The sequence below is a fragment of the Octopus sinensis genome, linkage group LG16 (genome assembly GCF_006345805.1).
Source record: "Octopus sinensis linkage group LG16, ASM634580v1, whole genome shotgun sequence".
NCBI classification, from domain to species: domain Eukaryota; kingdom Metazoa; phylum Mollusca; class Cephalopoda; order Octopoda; family Octopodidae; genus Octopus; species Octopus sinensis.
In genome coordinates, this window is record NC_043012.1 from 24,736,123 (window position 1) to 24,751,143 (window position 15,021).

A 15,021-nucleotide genomic window follows, 5' to 3' on the forward strand; every position below is an offset into this window, starting at 1 on the left:
CAAATAAGAAAACGAATACTGACGGTGTAGTTCTATGCTTTATCCTTAAAAAGCCAGGTTGTTCACGGCTGGAATGTCTTTGAGGATATGTTTGCTAGATTAGGGCTCAGGACTGATCTTGGGGCAGTGGGAAGAGGGATAAACCGCTGCTGCTGCTTGTCCTCCTCATCCTCCTCATCCTCCGACTACTACTACTACTACTACTACTACTACTACTGCTGCTGCTGCTGCTACTGTTACTACTGCTACTGGTGCTGCTACTACTACTACTACTGTTACTACTGCTACTGGTGGTGCTGCTGCTGCAGCTATAAATCCCTACATTGATGATGATGATGGTGATGATGACGATGGTATTTTACTTGAAGCAGAATGGCTTAAGGTAACCTCAGATGTAATGGTTGAGTGCAACACAAGAAGCAATGATTTAAACGTAGTCCACTAGAAATAGAAGGTCACTCAGACCGAGAGTCCAACAAGCAGCAGTAGCAGCAGCAGCAGCAGCAGTAGCAGCAGCAGTAGCAGCAGCAGCAGCAGCAGCAGTAGCATCAGAAGTAGTAGTTGTCAAGGCATCGGATAGAATGGCTAAAATGCTTTGCTCCTCCGGCTTTCTTCCCTCTCAGTTTGAATCCCTCCGTCAATGTTGCCTGTCATACTTCTTCTGATAGTGATTAGCAAATAAATTACTAATTAAAATACTGAGAGGTGAAAATGTGGAGGGAGGAGGCATTTTTCTTCCCCTCTCTCTCCCTCTCTCTCTCTCTCTCTCTCTCTCCCTCTCTCTCTCTCTCTCTCTCTCTCTCTCTCGCTTAATCGACCTTATGGGAGTCTTGTAAGAAAACTCGTAAAACAATGCAACGAAAAGCCACGAAGAACTAAAACTTTCAATAACAATCAAATGATGCTTGTCATAGGATTGATTCATCGATGGCCGTTGGTCGATTCGATGGTGAAAGGAAGGAAGGAACGAACGAAAGAAGAAGTGCTTTTGCATCGTAAACATTATTTGTGTTACACTGTAGGTGCGGCGGAACAGAAAAGCCAGTTTCTTGATATCAGAGCCATTAATGTCTGCCAAGATTTCGTCCGTCTTTACATTCTGAGTTCAAAGTCCGCCAAGGCCGACTTTGCCTTTTGAGGTCGATAAAATAAGTACCAGTTGTGTACTGGGGTCAATGTAATCGACTAATTTCCAAATCCTAAATTTCAAGCCTTGCGCCTAGTGTAGAAAGAATTGTTGTTTTTGTTGTTGTTTAGAGCGGCGAGTTGGCAGAATATTTAGTCCACCGGACGCAATTCTTAGCGACATTTCTTAAGGTTTTACGTTCTGAGTCCAGGACGCAAAGTTCAGAAACGCCGAGGTCGACTTTGCCTTTCATCCTTTCAGAGCCGATAAAATAAGTACCAGTTAAGTACTTGGGTCAGTGTAATCGACTTGCCCCTTGTCCTAACATTTCAGGCCTTGTACCTATATTGGTTTCAAACTTTGGCACCAGGCCAGCAATTTCGAAGGAGGGGGTAAGTCGATTATATTGACCCCAGTGCTCAACTGGTACTTATTTTATCGATCTCGAAAGGATGAAAGGCAAGGTCGCCCTCGGCGGAATTTGAACTCAGGTCTTGTACCTATATTAGAAAGGATTATTACTGCACCAACAAAGGCGGCGAGCTGGGGGAAGTTAGTGCGTCGAACAAAAAAATGCTTAGAGGCATTTTCTTCAAATTTCGTCGAGGTCGACTTTACCTTTCATTCTTTCGGGAGGGGACGTCGATAAAATAAGTACCAGTCGAGCAATGGGGGTCAATGTAATGACTCACCCCCATTCTCTAAAATTGCTGGCCTCATGGTTAAAAATTAGAAATAATTATTATTCGTTGAACCAACTGCTAACTTACACTTAGTCAAGCATTTCGACATAGAGATCGATAAAATAAACATCAGATTTTAAAATCTCTACTACGAGTTGACATGGACGACTAAAACTCTTCTAAAAGATACTCCAGAATGGCCGCAGTTCTTTAATTTGGACAAATAAAAAAAGAAAAGAAAAACAACTTGTCAGTGATATAAACAGATGTTAATTTATGCAAGGAATTAATTATAAAAGCACTCGATAATTCATGTCTTTTTTCTCTCTTTTTACTTGTTTCAGTCATTTGACTGTGGCCACGCTGGAGCACTGCCTTTAGTCGAGCAAATCGACCCCAGGACTTATTTTTTGTAAGCCCAGTAGTTAGCTAGTTAATTTTTTGGCTCAAAAAGCAAAAAGCAAGGCAATGTAGGGGGACATGGAGTTATGTACAGGGTGGTGTTCATGTAGAGAGTTCAGGCCACTTGAGGTCAAGGGAGACTTTGAACCGAGCGGTCGTCGGCATCTTCACCATCTCGTCGTCTCGTTTTCCGAACCGCTAAGTTACGGGGACATAAACACACCTGCATCGGTTGTCAAGCGATGTTGGGGGAACAAACACTGATACACAAACACACACACACATATATATATGTATGTATACGATGGGCTTCTTGCAGTTTCCGTCTACCAAATTCACTCACAAGGCTTTGGTCGGCCCGAGGCTATAGTAGAAGACACTTGCCCAAGGTGCCACGCAGTGGGACTGAACCCGGAGCCATGTGGTTCGTTAGCAAGCTACTTACCACACAGCCACTCCTACGCCTGCATTGTTACGAATGCATTAATTATTTCTTGATTCCACTTGTTGATTAGTTATCTAAATATTTAGTGATAAAAAATAATCGATGATTAATGAGTACTCATTGTTGCGAATGTGTTAATTGTTGATATTCATTGATGCAGGCTTGTTCGTAATTTTAGAACTGTCGCCATTTGAACGAAACTCTGTTGCTAATGTTTCAACTGTTAAATTAATGCTAATTTGTTAATGTTCATTTTGGTTTCTCTCTTTGCAGACAAGCTTTCGCTCCACCCTCAGATATCCGCCCCAAAGGTCCACTGAAGTTCTCACCATGGAAACACCAACAACAGTAATAACAGCAGAAAGCAGCAGCAACACCACCAAGAACAACTCTAACAGAATATCAACAGCAGCAACAACAGCAGCAGCAACAGCTTCAGCAACATCAGGAATGGCATTTACATAACTGCAAGACCTAGAAAATATCTGTGCGCATGCGTGCGCGCGCGTGTGTATGTGTGTGGATGGATGCGCTTGTATGTAAGCATATATGATTGTACGTATGTGTATGTGTGTGTACGAATGTTAATGTAAAATTTAAGGAATATTTTATAAACAATTGCATATTTAGTAAGACAAAAAAACACACACACACACTACCACAACAAACACCATCACCACCACTAATAGTAATAATAATAACAACAACAACAACAACAGAGAAATGTTGATGATACGGACTATATAACAAATATGTGATAACAGCAATTATAACGACAACAGCAACAACAACATCAATAATGATAATAACAACAACAATAGTAACCACAATATTAATTTCTTTATTGCTTTTTGAGAGTTGGATATAATAATAATAATAATAATAATAATAATAATAGTAATAATAATAATAATAACAATAATAATAATAATAATATAATAATAATAATAATAATAATAATAGTAATAATAATAATAATAATAATAATAATAATAATAATAATAATAATAATATAGCGATGGTTATTTAATGTTGAAACACGGACATATTCATGCGAAGGTTGTTCAAAAATGAAGTAAATATATCGAGAAGCAGAAAAAAAGGTAACTACGACATGGTTTAGGGCCGTTGAGGTTTTAGAAATAGGGAAATATTTAACAACAACAACAACAACAACAACAATGATAATAATGTTTTGTTATTTGCCACAAGGGCGACGGACGAAGAGACATTACTGGAACAAGCTACAAAAATTAAGGAACCCCCCCCCCGATTTTAATAGAGCAGCAATGATAAACGGAATCACCAATTTGATCTTCATACCACTCGTGTTACCATGCATTAAAGGCGATGGTTTGCCTAAATTGGTTGAATGAAGGAGAAAATATCTTGCAGTATTCGCTCGTGACCCTTTCCCGGTTTGATTTCAAATCCCTTGCGGATTCAACTTCCGCTTTCTTTCGCTTCCTCCAGGGGTCGATGACCTACGCATCGGGGTATCGTTACATTCGAGTATACCATCTTCCAAAAAATGTGTGGCTTTTGGTGGGATAAGAAAAGTATTTATTATATTGTTGTTGTTGGTGTTGTTGTGAACAGTCTTCAAGAAATAAAAAAAATAGTGGAAAACATCGGGACAAAATTTTGCTTGAAATTAAAATCTCGCTGCCCATTCACAAGTGCACGTACATACACGATATCTCCATGTGCGCGCGCGCGCACACACACACACACACACACATGAACACACACACACACACACGAACGCACAAACACAAGCATACACACACACGCACACATGCATACATACGCACACACGTTATTTTCATTTTTAAGTTTTGAAACAGATACTTTAAAAGTACGGGATCTCGAAGTTCCTTTATATCACCTGTCAAAATATACTTAATTCAACAAATGCTATACCCGTAACTCAAAACACCCGTGTAACTTTCTCAGGTGTTTCCAGCTTCAAAAATAAAAAAATATATATATATTTTACAAAACTTACTGAGCAAATATACATTGCTTTCTTCTCGTTGCAATACTTAGATTTAAACACACTCACAGAAACGCATACATACACATACATACATACATACATACATACATACATACATACATACATACATACATACATATACATATATATATATATATATATATATATATATATATATATATATATATTATATATATATATATATATATGTTGTGTGTGTTATTTCTAAATTTTATTTTTTAGTTTTCTAGTTATAATGATCTAGAATGTCTGGGGTTTTTTATTTGCCTGATGCGTTACTTTGTCAACTGTTTTAAATGTAACTTACTTTCTATTATGTGTTGGGTTCTTTATCAGAAAAAAAAAATGCAATAACACCAGATATAAACCATTCAGGAATAATGCGCCGAATTATATTTCACTGATCAGAAATAAACTGTAGTTGTGAAGCAACAGACAACAAAAAAAAAAAAAAAAAAAGGAAAAGGAAGCAAAGGAAAGAAACCTCAGTGATGGTAACAACTTTGTGCTTCTTGAATGGGGAAAACCTAAATGCGCATTAAAACGAAAACCAAAGGAAAATGGCATACAAGTCATGAATTCTTTGTAGCAGTTATGATGAACGAATTTGAATATTATATTAATTATAATATACTATTATAATTATATATCTCTAAATTATATGTTAAATTATGAAATAAAGATGAGGAAAAAAGAAAATATATATTTGGTGGTTCTTTTCTTATTTTGCTTTTATTTTTGCAGTGAGTCGTAACTGGCCCAATCGTTTGATTTCAGATTGTTGGTACAGTGAGAAAAGTGTTCGACGCTCGTGTCCTATCATCAACTACTGCTGGGGGCAGGGGTTAAGGTAGCCCTTTGCGCATTAGTGTCCCGAGACCTAGTATTCCATAGGCCGGTTACAAGGTTTCCAAGGCATACGCGTGACCGAAATCACAACACCGCTCCTGGACGGGACGCCAGTTCGTTGTAGGGTCATTTACTTACAGCTGAATTGAGTGGGACAATGCGAAATGAGATGTTTTGCCCAAGAACACGATGCACTGCCTGTTCTGGGAATCGAAACCACGACCTTACGCCCGTCAGTGCAACACCCTAACTACTTGACCATGCGCCTTTATATGGGCGTTGTGGATAGGATACACATTTTTATCTTGCTGGTATAAAGACTTCAACTTACCCCTCGCCCATTTCACGTTACGCCCCGGTAATCTGAAACCGATTTCAAATTACCTCTGGGGTTAGCCCGAAGCCGATTTCAAATTATCCCTGCACTTTTCACATTAGCCCCCACCATTGATTTCGCTAAAATAATAAATTCTAACGCTTATTAATCATTATATAAATTTTAAAATGTAAAAAAAAAAAATTGGACTTTTAGACTTTGCCAAACATTTTATGGTGCCTTTAAAAGTGGAAATCTGCAACATTTTAAAATAAAAACATTGATTTTTTTTTTATGAGAAACTGATTTGGATTAACACACACAGGCTTTAAATGTAAACAATATATCAATATTCTGTTGTGTCTGGAGAGGGGGGAGTCATTCTCTTTTGGTGCCTTATTATTTAACACAACGGTAAAATTTCAACTCATTTCCTTCTTTATTTTTCTAAAATTTTCGTTGCGCCTTGCAACCTTTTCAATAGTTTTCAAGAGTCAAAACTATTGGAAAGGTTGCAAGACGCAACGAAAATTTTAGAAAAATTTAGAAAAATAAGAAAAAAACAAGTGAAAATTTTACCGGTGAGTGTGTTGGATTATAAGGCACAAAAAGAGAATGACTTTCCTCAGACACAACAGAATATGCTTCAACACACGAACTCACATAAAGAATCTTGCAAACGTGAAATAAAGTATCTTGCTCAAGGACTCAACACGCCGCCTGGAAATCGATCTCACGACCTTACAATCGTGAGCCGAATACCGTAACCACTGAGCCGTGCGCCTTCTAGATATATAGCAACAACAACAACAATAGCAGAATAATATACGCCGGTGTGGCTATGTGATAAGAAGCTTGCTTACCAGCCACAAAGTTCCAGGTTCAGTCCCACTGCGTGGCACTTTGGGCGAGTGTCTTCTACTGTATCATTGGGCCGACCAAAGCATTGTGAGTAGATTTGGTAGACGAAAATTGAAAGAAGCCCGTCGTGTATATATATATATATATGTATGTGTGTGTGTGTGTGTGTGTGTGTGTTTATATGTGTGTGTCTTTGTGTCTACATTTGTTCCCCCACCATCACTTGACAACCGATGTTCGTGTGTTTATGTTCCTCAAACTTAGCGGTTCGGCAAATGAGACCGATAGAATAAGTATTACGCTTACAAAAGATAAGTCATGGAGGCGATTTCTTCGACTAAATGCGGTGATCCAGCATGGCCACAGTCAAATGACTGAAACGGGTAAAAGAGTAAAAGAGGGAATGATCAACTGGGATGTGAGTGGGGATAAAAGTCCCCCAAAAAACTAATGCCTCGTCTAGTGGTTGAAGGTTTTGCCCTTGGCAAAACCTCCAGCCAAGACAAGTTTCCGCCCAATGAGTGTGTGAGTTCGAAGAAAAAAAAGCTGCTGTTTAATTTCAGTCAATCAGAACAAGTCAGAGGAAAAAGGAAGTCGGGGTTGGTGGCGAGAATAAACGCATTCTTGGGCAGATTTCAAGTGTCGCGAAATTTCCGCAGGTCTCTTGCACCTGTTAATTAAGATAAGGGTTATAAGAGTGTCTTCCCCCCCCCCCCCGCCATCCCCGAGAACCGTCGCTACGCCACAGTGTCTTCTACTATAGCCACGAGCTGACCAAAGCCTTCTGAGTGGATTTGGTGACGGAAACTGAAAGAAGCCCGTCGTATATATATATATATATATATATATATGTAGTGTGTGCTTGTGAGTCTGTTTGTCCCCCCCCCATCACTTGACAACCGACTTTGGTGTACTTACGTCCCCATAACTTAGCGGCTAGGCAAAAGAGAATGATAGAATAAGTGCTAGGCCTTACAAGAATAAGTCCTGGGGTCGATTTGTTCGACTAAAGGCGGTGCTCCAGCATGGCTCTAATCAAATGACTGAAACAAGTAAAAGATATTTAAAAATTCCACCTTTTAAGGTTTATCCCAAAATAAGTCATCTAATGTTTCTTTTATTCTTTAGACATAGTGAATCGAGGGCTACAATATTCAGTATCATTCCATTTTTCCTAATAAATGAAGGCGATTTGGTTTCTATGTCTAGCAGGTTCCACACTTGTATAGAAGCATTTCCAAAGATTTACGTGTGTGTTTAGCGTTGCATATTCTGGAGAAAAGGGATTTATAGATAAACTACTTTTCTATTGTGTTTGTGCCCCCGTCAAATTTATTATATAAAGTAGAAGAAGGCGGCGAGCTGGCTGAATCGTTAGCACGCCGGGCGAAATGCGTAGCCGTATTTCGTCTGTCGTTACGTTGTGAGTTCAAATTCCGCCGAGGTCGACTTTGCCTTTCATCCTTTCGGGGACGATAAATTAAGTACCAGTTACGCACTGGAGTCGATGTAATTGACTTAATCCCTTCGTCTGTCCTTGTTTGTCCCCTCTATGTTTGGCCCCTTCTGGGTAATAAAGAAATATATATGAAGTAGAAGAGATGTAATTCGAGGGTAAGCGCTCGCTAGGCAAACCATTTGACGCTGGTTCAATTCCCGGCCAAGCCGTTTGTCTATACCTATTTATTTTATCTCAGCCATTGCAGGAGCCTCTATGTAGTCACTCGACTTGCTAAAAATAGTAACCATACCACCAAGAAGTTACATTTTACCGCCTTGGAAAAATGAAGGCCAGATTGAATAAAGACATGATGGTTCCTGGCTGAAACATTTCTCATAAAATGTGTATTCGATCGCGGCTAACCTGAAGGCTAAACCACAGTAACAACTTGTTCATATCCGACTAGAAAGAGAGATTTTGATAAATCAAGAATTTATGTTGTACAATATTTGATATACCTGTATTTTTGTCTGTTGTTCAAATACATGCGTTCTGGCCCCTGTGAGTTATTTCTCTTAGCTCATTTTCGTTTAAATTATGCAAATTGCCTATGCCATCAATGTGTTCTACTCTTTTTTGTATAAGTCTAAGTCCCTTTGCTACGTGACAATTGCTGATGGTAGCTACTGAGTCAGTAACATGTGTCCACCACTGTTCTCATATCTCCACACAGTAATCTTGTCCTTTCTCATACTGTCATGTCATCTATGGCGAATTGAATCTTTAGATTATCTCCCCTTCCCATTTGGAGTTAATGTCCTCCAGGGGCGGATACAGTTTTAAGAAATCAAGAAGTTAGACTATTTGTATTTGTCTATAGTTAACTTGTCACCAGGCTTACTGGCCTACAAACAATTATTCGAACACGAAGCCGTCACTACTCACTTATCGACCGAACCCAACATAATACTTTGATATCATTACTTCCGGATTATTTACGATTTCAATCCGATGGAGAGTTCCTGCTAAATTCTGGAAACAAGAAATTAAGAGCTTTACTTAATTAATGAGTTTAGATTGTAATGTTGGATTCATCCTTCCTATGAGAATAAAACAGAACAACGAAGAAACAGCTCCTAAATGGTCGCTCTGCATGCAGAAAATAGCAGCTGAATTCTTTCAAATTACACCAGTAAAGAAATTACTTTCAGTAAAGAAACGATACTGGACAATATAGTCGTCCCTAGACATACAGGTAGGCATGATGGTCCCGGTTGGAAAGCCTTAATTTTATCATAGGTTTAGTCAATCAGAACTAATCTGGAACTCAACAACAACATGGAGAAAGAAAATAGTTTAAAAAATCAAAACACCGAAGGAAGAAAATAACACTACCACCACCACCACCACCAACAACAACAACAACAACAAAAACATGGAGGGAGAAAATAGAAACAACCTCTTTTCTACTAATTTGCTGGAAATAATATCAAGGGCGACTTCACCACTAAATCTCCTAATATTAAAATTCCCTTAAACAATATATCGTGCAGTGATGCAATTTTATTATGAGATACTCATCAGATATGCATTTGCAGTTTATTAAATTAAGTTGCTACGTCACGACATATTTGGTAAAACAATGTTATAGGCCGCACACAAAGTATCTGAAGAAAACATTTAATGTATTTAATGCGTCTAAAATTACATAATTAAATAGCATTTTGCATCACGTTTTATTTTGGGAAGAAAAATTATCGAACAAATTGTAAAACACGGTGAAATGTATTCATATAATTGCGGGATATTATCTGCATCACATAAAATAGAACTGCATTATTAAGCGTCGTTAAACGTCTTCAGTCGCCCAATTAAGCACATTATGTATTAAAAATTTGAATAATTAAACCACTTTATGCGTATGTATCTATATATACAAACGCATATATTCAAACACACTCACACATACATACATTCATGCATACATATAAATATAAATATATATATATATATATATTATATATATATATATATATATAATATATATATATATATATATGTATGTATGTATGTGTGTATGTATGTATATATATGTAATGAGCTCAAAGAAATAATCCAGGGGTGCAAATGACATGTATTTGGTTAATTAAGCTAATGGACGCTATATTGAAAGCCGTACGCAATAAATTCTAAATTCATTGATATTTCTCTCTAAATTGGAGACGGAAAGCAAAGTAAATAAATAAATAGACAAATAATAATAATGATAATAATAATAATAATAATAATAATAATAATAATAATAATAATAATAATAATAATAATAATAATAATAATAATAATAATAATAGTATGTCTCTAAAAGAAATGGAGAAACTTTCAAAATACAAAGACCTGGAAATGGAGGTAACCAGAATGTGGAATCTAAAAACAGAAACAATTCCTATCATAGTAGGCGCATTAGGCATGATAAAAAAATATTCAGACAAATACATAACAAAAACACCAGAACTTACAAACACATATAACATACAGAAAATTGCACTACTAGGCACTGCACACATCCTACGCAGAACACTTTCCATACAATAACCATCAGAGCATCACAACAAATCACAGTACATACCCAAGGCACACAGAGCTGCGCTCGGTAGTGAAGTGAAAGCACGCTATAAAAAATAAAACTACTGAATAATAGTAATAATAATAATAATAACAATAATAATAGTTTGGGTAATTCACCTCTGGAAACATGGGTTTTGTTCATCGTTCTTAAACAAACGTTGTTGAGGAACTTTTTAAGCGAGATTCGCTACTCAACCCGAAGAAAATTCTAACTGGGCCCCCACCTTCAAGGTCATGCGCTGTTTGTCTTGATATAAGATCGCCATGTTGCACACATATAGTTGTGATGCATGTGCCTAGTGTACCTTCTTATTAGACAGGTAGTCATGATGGATATATTGGGCTTCGTATATTTGTAACCCAGTGTCACTTTGATGACATATGTTGCTAAATAAATACATAAATAAATGAAAGATAACAAAAACCTGCGACAATTGTTAGCAACTCTAAAGGAGGAAGGGAGATAAGTGTAAGGAATGAAACAAATTCCTCGAATAATTTTATATGCTCAGGAGAAATGATGGTTTGGTCTTTACTTTCAGGGAATTAAGAATCCGTCGCTGCTATATTCAATACACTACACCCTCACTTTAGTAGACAAATACATGACATGGAATTCTTTCGGGTAAGAATTCCATGCCATGGCTGTGTGGTAAGAAGTTTACTTCAAGCTGCATAGTCGCAGGGTCAATCCCAAGGTCAGTCCCACTGCGTGATGTCTTGGGCAAGTGTCTTCTACTATATAGCTCGGGCCGACCAAAACCTTGTGAATGAATTTGGCAAATGTAAATTGAAAGCAGTTCGCGTTGTGTCTGTGTATATCTATCTATATATATCTATATATATAAACGGCAAAATGTCTGTGTGTGTGTCCTTTATACAAATCCGCAATTTTTCAGTTAGAGAGCTCGCACTTTCTATGGTCATTGAAAACCGTCCAAGTGTGGTCGTGCACATCTTTACATTTCCCCAGTCATCCCGCAGAGTCATTAAAAAATCAATAGAAGTGACTTTTTTGTGAATTTTCTATCCAAAACCCAATCAAAATGCCCAAAACTTGATACACCAATTGAAAGCTTGCTAGCTGTATGTGATTGGTCGGAGATTTGGACAGTACTCGTGTGTATGTGTGCACGCATGCAGCTGTATATGCATGCACTAGCACTATGACCCGGCGTTGCCGGGTCATAGTGCTAGTATATAATAATAATATAAATAATATATAAATATATGCATATATACATACATATATGTACATACTTACATATATATGTATATATACATGCATATATGGGTATAGGACATCAAAAAAACGTTGAACACAATGAGAAATGAAAACATAAAAACAAAAACATAGAAACGAACTTTTTTCGGACAACGAAAAAAAAACAAAAAAAAAACAAACAAACAGAGAAACGACACATACAACATAAAGAATATTCCTCTTCTTCATTTGTCCCTGTTTCATCTACTCCACGCGACTTCCTTGAAACAGTCCTTCCCGCAAAGCAGATTAACTAAAATTTGGAATTTTTTTTTTTGCGGAGGGTGAAAGTGGTATCAAGAACAGGACATTGAGAACAAAACAATAGAAACAATAAAATAGTAAGAGAGAGAGAAAGCACTCCGTCGGTTACGACGATGAGGGTTCCGGTTGATCCGACCAACAGAACAGCCTGCTCGTGAAATTAACGTGTAAGTGGCTGAGCACTCCACAGACACGTGTATCCTTAACGTAGTTCTCGGGGATATTCAGCGTGACACAGAGAGTGACAAGGCCGGCCCTTTGAAATACAGGTACAACAGAAACAGGAAGAAAGAGTGAGAGAAAGTTGCGGTGAAAGGGTACAGCAGGGATCACCACCATCTCCTGCCGGAGTCTCGTGGAGCTTTAGGTGTTTTCGCTCAATAAACACTCACAACGCCCTGTCTGGGAATCGAAACCGCGATCCTAACTACTGGGCCATTGCGCCTCCACTAATAAAATAGTAAAAATAGTAAAAGATAGAACAATGAGAACAAAACAGTAAAAGCAAACGATGAGGGTTGTTAAGCCAAGACGATGGAAAAATTATTCTGAACGTTTAGGGAGACGAGTTTATGAAGAGACAGGATAAGCTAGTCTGGTCTTTGTGAAGGTAGTAGTCGAAAAGAGAGATTCCCCTTTTAAAAGTCTTTTATCTTTTACTTGTTTCAGTCAGTGAAACGCGGCCACGCTGGGGCACTGCCTTAAAGTGTTTTTAGTCGACAAATGGATCTCAATACTAATTTTCTTTTCAAGTCTACTTATACCATCGGACTCCATTGCCGAACCGCTAAGTTGCGGAGACGTAAACAAACACTTGTTATCAAGTGGTGGGGGAAGGACGTACACACACATTCACTCACACACACACACACACACGGTTGGCTTCCGCATAGTTTCCATTAGTCTACCTGGGGCAGCATTAGAAGACGATGTGCTATGCAAGGAAGGGGGGTGGTGTGAAATCGAAACCTTGTGCGCGCGCGTGTGTGTGTATGTGTGAGAGTGTGTTCACGCGTGTAAATATATATATATATATATTTATATTGTAGAGAGAGAGAGAGAGACAGAGAGACAGAGAGAGAGACAGAGAGAGAGACAGAGAGAGTGTCAGACACACGGACGGATGTCTTTGAACGTCTTGGTAACCAGTAATAAGAACCAGAGGTTTTTTTTGGACGGTTAGTAGGCACGGTGACCCTCAACCAGTTTTGTTCCACGTGTGAGGGTGTGTTCATGCGTGTAAATATATATATATATATATATATTTATATTGTAGAGAGAGAGAGAGAGACAGAGAGACAGAGAGAGTGTCAGACACACGGACGGATGTCTTTGAACGTCTTGGTAACCAGTAATAAGAACCAGAGGTTTTTTTGGGACGGTTAGTAGGCACGTTGACCCTCAACCAGTTTTGTTCCACGTACGATTTGTGCTATTCGAACACATGCACAAAGACAACTTAGTTTCAGCCGAATCTCGGAACTGCACCATCAATATGAAATACGTCACTAACATTCCGGCAACCTGAAAAGATAGAAACAAATGTAGTATAAAGAGTAAGCATACTCTAATGTGGTCAAGAAGCTCATGGTTTCGGATTCAATGCCACTGGTCAGTGCCCCGGACAAGTGTCTTCCATTCCACTATAGCCCCGGGACGGCTAAAGTCTCTTGAGTGAACCAAGTGGACAGAGACTGTGTAAAAGCCCAATATGCTTATGTATATATATATATATATATAAAGTTAATCCAAACATGAAAACACAAAGAGAAAACACAACAACGTGAGGACGTGGAACAAATATAGTATGTATATATATATATATATATATATATATATATAATATATATATATATATATATATATATATATATATAATATATTTAACTACTTTCTATATGGTTTTGTATGGATAATATCGTTCAGTATTGATTGAATTGCTAAATAAAGGTTTTGTCTCTATGTATATAGATATGTGTGCGTATACAGTATATTATATATACTCGCACTTATAAAACCGTTAATTTTTTTTTTCAGTTGCTATAACGACTTTCAGTTTAGAGTATTGGATTTATTTATATATATTTATCGACATAAATATCAGATTAATTAGTAACTAGTGACTTATTTTCAATTTGTAAATTATTCAATGGCTGGAATGCTATTGACATTATCACAATCATCATCATCATCATCATCAACACCAACACCAACGTCACCACCACCACCACCACCACCATCATAATCCTCATCGTCGTCGTCGTCATCATCATCATCATCATCATCATTGCAATTATTATTTCTACTATTATTGGGATCGATAAATTAAGTACCAGTTGAACACTCATCACCATCCCCTAAAATTGCTGCCCTTGTGGCAAAATTTAAAATCATTGCTATTATCATTATTATTATTATTATTATTATTATTATTATTTATTATTATTATTATATTACTTCGTGAGACAAAATGCTATTTATAAGTTCTGATTTCAAATTCTTTCGAGGTCGATTCTGCCTATCGTCCTTTCGGGGGTCGATAAATTAAGTACCAGTGAGACACTGGGGTCGATGTAATCAACTAGTCCCCTCCACCAAAATTTGGAACCATTATGCTTGTTGTTGTTGTTGTTGTTGTTGATGTTGTTAAGACGGCGAACTGGCGGAATCGTTACTACGCCGGACCAAATGCTGAGCGGTATTTCGTTAGTCTAAGCTCTGAGTT

The 15,021-nt window shown here is 37.6% G+C and overlaps 1 protein-coding gene across 1 annotated transcript in view; it reads left to right on the forward strand.

Moving 5' to 3' along the window:
* The window catches only part of LOC115220488 (PDZ and LIM domain protein 1), a 71,949-nt gene extending 68,845 nt beyond the window's left edge, over positions 1-3,104 (forward strand). The window contains exon 3 of the mRNA XM_029790619.2: positions 2,930-3,104. Coding sequence (XP_029646479.1) covers positions 2,930-3,008 — 79 coding nt within the window. The 3' untranslated portion in view covers positions 3,009-3,104. The remainder of the gene's footprint in view (positions 1-2,929) is intronic.
* Positions 3,105-15,021: the final 11,917 nt, after the last annotated feature.